Source organism: Lathyrus oleraceus, chromosome 6 (assembly GCF_024323335.1).
Source record: "Lathyrus oleraceus cultivar Zhongwan6 chromosome 6, CAAS_Psat_ZW6_1.0, whole genome shotgun sequence".
NCBI lineage: Eukaryota > Viridiplantae > Streptophyta > Magnoliopsida > Fabales > Fabaceae > Lathyrus > Lathyrus oleraceus.
Genome location: NC_066584.1, coordinates 247,592,003 through 247,602,684, shown reverse-complemented (window position 1 = coordinate 247,602,684; position 10,682 = coordinate 247,592,003). Strand labels below are relative to the sequence as shown.

Below are 10,682 nucleotides of genomic sequence, written 5' to 3'. Positions count from 1 at the left end.
ATGATAAGCCCAAAGAAGGAAAAGAAGTACAGTGCTATAAATGTGATGGGTATGGACACATTAGAATTGAATGTGGAACCTACCTCAAGAAACAGAAGATGAGTCTTGTTGCCACTTGGTCTAATGAGAGTGAAACAGAAGAGTCTACAAATCTGGTGACTGCCTTGACTAGAAGATGGGGTTCTGAGGAAGACTCAAGTGATGATGAAGTAACCTTTGAAGAGTTGGCCACTACCTACAGAAAGTTGTGTCACAAAAGTGCAAAGGTATGTAAACAGGTTGAAAGCCAGAAGAAGATAATAACTCAACTTGAGAATGAGAAGGTAGAACACTTGGAAACCATCTCCAAATTAAAAACAGAAGCAGTGGTTCTGAATGCCAAGCTAGATGAAAGTCAACAAGTTGGAAGCCAGAAGAAAGTGATAGTACAACTGGAGAATGAGAAGGCAGAACATGTGGAAACCATCTCCAAGTTAAAAACTGAAGCTATGTTCTTGAATTCTAAACTAGAAGAGATGACCAAGTATGTAAGAATGTTAAACAATGGATCTGACTCCTTAGACAAGATTCTCCAAACTAGACAAATAATAGGAGACAAATCGGGCATTAGGTATAATGAATCTAAGCCTGAGTGCAGTTACACTGGTTGCAAACCTAAATCTAAAACTAAGTGCAACCATATTAAAAGAAAACCTAAGATGTCACATCATATGTCACAACATCAGAAGGGATGACAGCAGAAAGGGAAACACCAAAGGTGGAGATGCCACTACTGTGGAAAATTTGGCCACCTGAAGCCCTTCTGCTATATGCTGTATGGTTATCCTAGCCTTGTTCATCATCAGACTCACTATCAACCAAGACCCAAACATCACAGGCCTGTCAACAAGAAGCAATGGGTTCCTAAGACTAATGTTACAAGTCTAATAGCTCACACTTCCTTCAGATTTTTAGCCAAAGAAGATTGGTATTTTGACAGTGCTTGCTCCAGACACATCACTGGAAACAAAGACCTACTAACTGGCCTTCATCCTCATGCCATAAGCTATGTAACCTTTGGTGATGGAGCAAAAGGTGAAATCAAGGGGATAGGCAAGCTTGATTGCCTTGGAGTTCCTGAACTTGACAAGGTCCTACTTGTTAAGGGCTTGACTGCAAATCTAATAAGCATTAGTCAGCTATGTGACCAAGGTCTAAATGTTAACTTCACTAAAATTGAATGTCTGATTACTAACAAAGAAAGTGAAGTGATCATGAAAGGAGTCAGGACCAAAGACAACTGTTACATATGGAGCTCTCAAATTGGTTATTCCTCAAAGTGTACCTTAGTCAAAGAAAAAAGGACGAAGATGATTATATCTGCTAGAGGAACTCCCAAGATTGATGAAAGACAAGTCTGTGGGAAATGTCAGACAAGGATGTCACAACAGAAACTCAGACTTGACATCACTTCCAAAGGAGAAAAGCTCATGGTGGCTCAAATAAATAAGAGGTTGGATAAGATGGTTGAACATGTTGCTAGCAAGAACTTTGTTGGAATTAAGCTATAAGTCAAGCAGTTAGATGGGTCTATGTGTCTATCTCAAATAAAATGTGCCAAGAACAAATTTAAGCAGATTGGGATGGAGAGTGAAAGGACACCTGCTCTTTTGAAAGATGAAAATGGTGTTTGTGTTGTATATCAAGCTGAATATATAGCAGCTGGAAGTAGCTGTTCTCAATAGGGTTGGTTGAAACTAATGATGACTGAGTACAATGTCACACCCGATGTCATGACATTGTACTATGACAACTTGAGTGCTACAACTATGTCCAAAAATCCTATTCAGCACAGTTGGACCAAGCACATTGATTTTTGTCATCACTCCATTAGAGAATTTGTGGAAGATAAAATCACAGCTCTAAAGCATGAAATGCAATTAGTTGACAAATTTGCAAAGGTTTTGGATGATAATCAGTTTGAATGTTTAAGAGGGAAATTGGGGATTTTGATTCTTGTGAAGTTATAGCAATTAAAGAGGAGTGGAAAAGGTAATAAAAATATTGTATGCCCAATTAAAAGAAAGAGCCACATTAATGATAAATCATTACCTAGTATTGGAACTAGTATCTATGCAATTTCCACACGCTACCTCAACACAACCATTTCCATCTTCATCCAACTTCACAGAAACCCTCTGCTAGGGCAAAGAGATTTTTTTCAAAAGTCCAACAAAATGTCACAACATCCCTCATCCTCAGGATCAAAACCCACTCATCAAGCAAGGACTCCCTCCATGGAGTTTCTAGATGAAGACGTGTTGGACGTTACTCCTCTTTATGTGATTCTAGGAGACGCCCCTGGCCCCTCTTCCACGGTTGGAAGTAATCAAGGTAACATTCCTGATAAATCTCCTCATAAGGATGACATACACTTTACTGATTGTACCATTAGGAACCTAGTAACTAGGATTCTAAACGAAGGGCATGCAGTCAAGGGTGTTTCTACCCCTCTGTCTAGAAGGGATCCCTCTCCTGAGGTGGAACCCCAAACTGAAAAAGATGATGATTCATCTGGATCAGAGAAAGAAATGGCTGTTGAGGGATTATGCTCTCTAGGTAAAACCTTGCCTAGTAAGAAACCAGCAGATGTTTCTCATGAGACTGCTAAGAATGTTATTAATCTGGAGGAAGAGAGTTCAGAAGAAGAAGAGGACAACTTGGTTCATCATGTAAAACCAAGTGTTGCTAGGAAATTGAAGACCAGAAAAGGGAAGACTGTGGCTGAGATGTTAACAGCCAGAACTAGGAAGAAGACTGTTGGTGTAGGACCTTCCAAATCATGGAGTAAAGTTGAGGTTAAGAAGAGGAAGGTCAGAGAGAGTTCTGACTCTGAAGAGGATGTCGAAGACGATGTCCCAGACATCTCTCCTGCTAAAAGGCAGGCTGTTAAAAAGTCCCCAGCCAAAGTGGCAGTGTGCACTTAGACAACATCTCTTTCCATCTAGAAGATGGTGCTGCCAAGTGGAAGTTTGTCATTCAAAGGAGGGTTGCTGTTGAAAGGGAGCTGGGAAAGGAGGCTGTAGAAGTAAAGGAAGTGATGGAATTGATCAAGAATGTTGGTCTGATGAAAACTGTTGTTGCTTTGCCCCAATGTTTTGAAGGATTAGTGAAAGAGTTTGTTGTGAATATCCCAGAGGATATTTCTGAAAAGAGTAGCAAGGAATTCTGCAAGGTCTTTGTAAGAGGTAGATGTGTGAGGTTCTCCCCAACCATAATCAACAAGTTCCTAGGGAGAGGAACTGAAGGAGGTGTGGATTTAGAGGCTACAAACAATGAAGTCTGTAGGACTATTACTGCTGGCCAAGTCAAGGAATGGCCTAGTAAGAAGCATCTATTAGCTGGCAAGTTAACTGTTAAATATGCCATCTTGCACAAGATTGGTTCAACCAACTGGGTGCCAACTAACCATATCTCAACCATCTCTAATGGTCTTGGAAGAATCATCTATGCTATTGGAACCAGGCTAAACTTTGATTTTGGAAGGTTTATGTTTGATCAAATTGTTAAACATGCCTCCACTAATGCAGTAAAGCTGCCTATTGCCTTTCCATCCATCATTTGTGGAATTATCTTAAGCCAGCAACCAGGTGTCATACCCCAATTTTGTCCGGGCATATTTAAATTTTTGTAAAACCGATTTCATTTTTAATTTGCATCATATGCACAGCATGACATGCATTCCATCATGAATAATAACTAAAATATCAGTCAGAATAAATTCATTGAAAATACAGACAAATCGGTTGAATCATTTCCTCAAGTACGAACAAAATCAGCGGATAAAAAGTTTCAAAATTAAAATTGCAGACGCCAGTATTATTAATCTACGGTTCATATAATTTAACCTGGTGTGCTCGTTGTATTTTTCAGTAGCTGTTTCAGTTGCGTTTTGACCCGCCTGAGCCTTTTAACCGATGCAAACTTATTTTAAAATTTAACGAAACGCTGTATTTTTTCAATAAGTATATTTTGTGATGATCATTTTAGTGTGTCCGATTTAATTTTTCGAGCAAATTTATATCTGGTCCCTATTTATAATCGGTCACTATTTTTTGGTTTAGTTATTTAATTAAAGTAATTAGAATTTTTTTTTAAAAAATCAAATATTGATTAGAAATTTTATGAGTATATTTCCTTAAATAAATAATAATTGTTTGAAAAAATAAATATCAACATTGGATTCCTATCATTTTTTTGACATGGTACACCTCCAACGGTAAAATTCCAGCTTGCACTCTCTTCTCACGCCACCTACCACTGCCTTTCTCCTCTCACACACTCCTTCTCTTCTTTCACGTCTCCCTCACCTCATATAATCTCTCTTCACTCCCAAAAGAAGAAAAAAAGGAGATTTTCCACGATCTCTCTCTCTGGCTGATGAAAAGAATAGAAAAATAGAAGAAAAAAAGGAAAGAAAAAAATCTCCACTGCTCTCAAAGGTCACAACCCCACCTACTCGACTCATCTTCCACATTTCACCACTAACCGGCGCAACCACCTTCGCCAGCAGCCACAACCAACATCGTTCAACAAGCGTCCTTCACCGACAGATCTCCAAATTTCCGGCTACCAACACTACAACTCTCTCGCCGCCGACACTCCAAACCACATATCTAATCTCCACCGTGACCTCCTTCCACACACCAAAACGACGGACCCTTCATCCGACGACATCCCCACCGCCGAAACCCCACCGTCGTCCACGACGTTCCTTTGTTATTCCAAAATCACGCACTCGCGTGAAATCGAATTTCACTCTTTGTCACTACCACCTTGAAACCCCGGTGAACACAAGGTCCACTTCGTCTCCGTCGCGCCTTACCCACGACACCGTCAATGTCACTCTGAACCCTGTCGCCAAGACTCTATTTCTTACCAGTTCTTTTAACAAACTCCAATTTTGTTTGATGAATATTTGCTGCTGTTAGAATTCTTAATAACTGAAGATCAAAGGAAAGGGTTGGAGTTAGTCATGGCTAACTTTAAAGTCATAACGGTTTCAAGAACTAAAGGAGAATAGTAGGAGAATCCAAAAGCAACACCGTCATCGCTCCCCGATAAAACTCTCGAAAGAAGAAGTAATATGGCCGAAAAGAGTGAGAGAGGATAAGATCCTGCAAAATTTCTTCATTTCATTTTTTGCAAATATTCTAATTTAAGGTACTTCTCTTTATTTTAATTGAAGTTTGAAAAGTCAAATCACATTCATTTCTAGTTTATACCTTATTTTTTCTCTTACTTATTAATTTTGTTTCAATAAAGTGGTAACCGATACTTTTGAATTTACAATTAATATTTTGGTATTTTATCTAGTAAGCAATACACTATTTTGGTTTGTTTCTCAAACTTTACTGTATTTTTAATGAATTGACATTTTACACAATTTTAATTACTGTGTCAATTGTACTATATTATAAGATATTTTAAAATGCACTTTTGAAAGATATAAAGGTAGATGTGTGAAATCAATCAACGACTACCGAATTCTCGTGAACAATTCTACGGCATTATCGAGCATTTTTTTAGTTACTATTATGAATTAAGATTATGTATCCAGTTTTTTTATATACGCATTAGACTCATGAACATTTTATGCACTTCTCATATATTGTGAAGGACATTATTGTAAGTGTAAATAAATTGTTTGCTACCTCTTAAGTTCATTGTGTGAAATTAAATTAAAAGTGTGGACTCGACAATTTAATGTCGATGTACCGCTAAGGCTTCAATACATTGATAGAATACTTTCACCGTGTTATGGCCTTGCGTATGACATTAATCATGTTATCATTTCGCGCAAACTGGTTCTTGAGCACATTGTGACTTGTTCAATCCGATCATTTTTCAAATCAACATTGTCACTTATTTCTAACTCTTTTAATTAAATTAGTTAATTCATTAAATTTTGATTAATTAATTAATTTTTGTTAATTAATTTTAATTAACTTAATTATTTGACTCAATCAAATAATTTTGATAATTAACCTTAATTGATTTAATTAATCGATTTAATCGAATATTAATCAATTAACTTTGGTAGTTAAAAATTGATCAAATTATTTTACTAACATTTCAATCATTCTCAAGCTAAACCCATTCAATTCAAAACCATTGATTAACCATGGAAAGGTCAAATATTTCTTGGTTTAACAATCGAGCCCATTTTTCATACCCTTCGTATGTCGATTGCTTTTAAAGCATCGCCATCAACCTCACATAGCTTACTCTTGGGCTTTCTTACAATGAGACCTATTCGATTTTATTTAATCGAGTAGAAGAAGAATACACTAAAATAAAATTCACTCCATTCGTAAACACAAAATTAAAACCTCGATCCAACATCGAGTATTTCATTCAAATTAATTCAAAATACCTAAATCACAATTAAATACCATTTCATTTGGAAATGAAAAGGGAGATGGTTTTGAGTTTTTAACTCCTCTCTTCGATTATTTGAATACGAGTTCTCTTACTCGGTTAGTCAAATGGTCGTCACTTCTATCCACCTAAGCACGAACAAATCAAATCATTTTATAATAAGAAACAAAAAGGGAGATGATTTTGAGTCTTCAATTTTGCTCTTCTATTATTTGAATACAAGTTCTCTTACTTGGTTAGTCAAATAATTGTCTTTCCTTTACAAACTTCCAAACCCCGATTAAACAAAAACACATTTACAACAACGAAATAAGAAAAAGGAGATGACTTTGAGTCTTCAACTTCTCTCCCCAATTGTTTGAATACGAGTTCTCTTACTCGGTCAGTCGAACAATTGTCATTTTTTCCGCAAATTAATAAATTAATCAAAACTATACGAAAAGGGAGATGGTCTTGAGTCTTCGATTCCTCTCCTCAAATGCTTGGATATATTGTCTTACTTAGTCATTCAAGTACTTGTCGTTTATTATACATCAACCATACATAAACCTATTTTCATAATTACTCAGATGAAAAGAAAGCGGTCTAGAGTCTTCTATTCCCTTTCCCGACTGTAGGGTACGAGTTGTCTTACTCGATTATCCGAGTATTCATCATCCATTCAAAACACTTTAATTATTATCAAATCCTTTCTATAATTTAGGATAAAAAAGAAAGCGGTCTAGAGTCTTCTATTCCCTTTCCCGATTGTAGGATACGAGTTATCTTACTCGATTATCCGAGTATTCGTCATCCATTCAAAACACCTTAATTATTATCAAATCCTTTCTATAATTAAGGATGAAAAGGAAAGTGGTCTAGAGTCTTCTATTCCCTTTCCCGACTGTAGGATACGAATTGTCTTACTCAACTATCCGATTAATCGTCATCCAACCAAAAACATCTCAACCAATCAAAACATCCAACATATTAATCAAACTTGTCACCCCTGTGTGACCAAAACTATTTTCAGAAAGAACACCCTTTAATCCTTTCTAATGTGCACAACAAACTAGTGCTTAAGCCTCCGTCGAGAGTAGACAAGCCAAAGTTTAGCCTTTAGGATGCGATCTTAACAATTGTTCATTAAAAAACACCAACCAGTCGTAGTTCCCCGAACTACAAATGCTCTGATTTCCTTATTTAAGGATACGTAGGTAGGAGATTGTTGTATCTTCGCGAGCACCCTAATAAAAAAACCTCCCCTTTCTCCTTTCTGAGGTTCCCATCCTTTTCTATTTTTCAATATCTTATAACCCAAAGATAACAAACAAACATAAATTAACACACGAAATGCAAATTAGAACTAAAAGGTTCCCGTTGAGTACACCGGACATGAGGGGTGCTAATACCTTCCCCTTGCGTAATCAACTCCCGAACCCGAATATGGTTGCGACGACCATTATTCCATTTCCTAAAGGTTTTATCGATATTTTCCTATCTCTTAATTGGGATAAATAAAGTTCGGTGGCGACTCTGTACGAACATAATTTTTTCCGCGACCATTGTGAGGAATCGTATTTTTCGAGATGCGACGGATGGCGACTCTGCTGGGGAATAGCTCCAAGCAAAAGAGAGTGAAGCCTAATTTAGTTAAGTTGATATATTGTGTGTTAATTTTGTTTACTTGTTTGTGATTTATTCTGTTATTATTATGCTGTCATAATTATTGTCTGGTGTTTTATTGGTTATGTATTATTGGGGTTCTCTGATTGGTGATACTTTGTGAGATAGGCTCTTTACCCGAGTCTGAGAAAAACCATAAGATTAAGTTGGTGGTTGCATAGTGGACGCCCACAAGGAGTCTTCCTTGTTGGGAAGATACAAAGATCCCGCCTAGAGGAGATTCTCTCGAGATATTATTGCCCGACGAGTTTTCGCCATGACGATAGTTTTCTCAAGATGGATCAATGACTCCATGGACCTTTTAACACACTATATCCGACGGTTATGTAGTATTAACCTACGAAGTTTCATAGTTGTTGGGTTAATACGAAAGCCCAAATCAGGTGAGATCCCTTGGACGTATTACTATCTTACAGTAGTATTTCCAACCTCGATCTATGACTCTAAGAACCTTGTTAGAACCTTGGACTCGAGAGTGGTGTAGTTGAATCCCCATGGAGCCTTCCTTGTTGGTACAATACGAAGACCTCACCTAGACGAGATCTTCTTAAGGATATTATTGTCCGATGAGTCTTCGTCACGGCAGTGACGTCCTCAAGAAATATCCATGACTCTGGGAACCTACCAACTGTAGAGCCTACCCATGGGGTTCCATTAATCAGAGATACCTGTCATTTACCCATTATTCTGATCCATCTGAAAACACTTTGAACCTGTGATCCTGAACATGTCACTACAACTCATACACATATCATTGCATCTGCAATCGTCATGCATTGCATATCACCTTTCATACAAAATATATACAAAAAAACTCATTCACCCTTCGTCCATAACCTGCAGTTGATTTCCCGATACTAATATCACACTTGAAGTAGCTCTTGAAAGATCATGGATCCGTTGAGGCAAAGTCATATTGCATTGAGAGGAGATGTGGACTCGATGAAAAATCAGCTAGACCAACTTGTGGAAGCTATGATAGTTTTAGCAAAGAAGGAAGACAACATTCAGCAGACTGCAGTTGTTGAGAATGTTATGCTAGCTACAATAAATGGTCTTACCCAACCTCAGCTTGTGCAAACCCCAGTTGATAACTCTACTGTACAAGAATGTCATGTTGTTCAAGATTCCTCACGTCATGATGCTGTTGAGTATCACAGTTGTGCATTCTCCGTGCCAGATTCCCATGGAACAAGCCTAGTGGTTAATGCCGAACAACCACAAGATGATAAGATTGCTAAAGGATTCTGTGTGCTAGAGAAAAGACTCAAGGCCATAGAAGGAAAAGATATTGTTGGACTGAATGCCTTAGACATGTGTTTGGTATCTGACCTGGTTATACCCCAAAAATTCAAAGTACTAGAATTTGAGAAGTACAAAGGGGATAGCTGTCCAAAGCACCATTTGGTGATGTTTTGCCGAAAAATGACCTCTCATGCCCATGATGATAAGCTAATGATTCACTGTTTTCAGGATAGTTTGACTGGGGCATCATTGAGTTGCTACATGAAGTTAGAAAGGAGTCGTATTCAATCATGGTTGGACCTAGCTAACGCCTTCTTGAAGCAATACAAATATAATTTGGACATGGCTCCCGACCGCATGCAGTTGAGAGCCTTATCTAAGGAAAGTAACGAATCCTTTAGAGGGTATGCCCAAAGATGGAGAGAGTTGGCGGCTTGCGTTGAGCCACCACTCTTAGACAAAGAATTAATGGAATTATTCAGGGACACCCTGCAAAGTCCATACTTCGAAAGGATGATTAGTAGTGCAACATCAGACTTCGTTAACTTAGTGACAATTGGAGAACGCATCGAGAATGCCCTAAAAAGTGGAAGAATCCAAGGCGCCTCGAGCAACCAAGATAGCGAGATAGAATCCCTTAGTGATTCCCAAAAGGAAGAAGATGATGAAACAAATGCAGTCATGGCAGATGTTGGGTATTCTCACGATGCACCAGCCATACCTTATGGTTCTCCACCTTCTCAGCAATCACCATTTCCAACACCACGTTATCCTTATAGGCAACTGGCAAGGCCTAGAGCACCATTCAAGCAACCATGGACTGTTCCTCATACAAATCAAAGATCTCGTGGTCAAGGATATCAAAATTAGCATCTGAACCAGCATAGGCCTCGAAACAATCTAGAAAGAAGGAATGCTCCTCTCGATCCAATTCCTATGTCATACAGTCAACTTCTGCCATATCTGATTCAAAGCTCGCTGGTGGAGCCCAAGTCTCTCAGGCCATTGTCAGAACCATACCCACCTGGATATGATCATGATATGCAATGTGGATATCATGCCAGAACAATAGGGCATTCAACTGAAGACTGCAATGCTTTCAAGGCTAAAGTGAAACGATTGATCGATAAAAGGTACATATCCTTTTCAGAAGGAAGCCTATTGGTGCACGTTAACCTCTCGTCAGAATAAGTTCAAAGATTTCATAGAGTATCTCCTAATGCCAGTAGTTCAGACAGGAAGACATCCTCAACACTGGCAATCGTTGGACTGATTTGTTTCTATTTTTGCATTTGTAATTTCTTTGTTGTTAAAAGTTGCTTGTGTTTAAACATTGTTGTTTTTAATGGTAA

At 38.0% G+C, this 10,682-nt stretch overlaps 1 protein-coding gene across 1 annotated transcript; it reads left to right on the top strand.

The window, feature by feature from the left end:
• Nucleotides 1–8,976: 8,976 nt before the first annotated feature.
• Nucleotides 8,977–10,200, top strand: LOC127094987 (uncharacterized). Its single transcript, XM_051033743.1, has 2 exons — nt 8,977–9,408; nt 9,694–10,200. The coding sequence occupies exons 1-2, from the start codon at nt 8,977–8,979 to the stop codon at nt 10,198–10,200; spliced, it is 939 nt and encodes a 312-aa protein (XP_050889700.1).
• Nucleotides 10,201–10,682: the final 482 nt, after the last annotated feature.

Excerpts from the sequence above, each read along its gene's own strand:
- LOC127094987 (XM_051033743.1), top strand. The coding sequence starts at position 8,977 with ATGGATCCGTTGAGGCAAAGTCATATTGCATTGAGAGGAGATGTGGAC. Across the intron at positions 9,409-9,693 it reads ATGCCTTAGACATGTGTTTG|TTGAGAGCCTTATCTAAGGA; the intron begins GTATCTGACCTG and ends GACCGCATGCAG.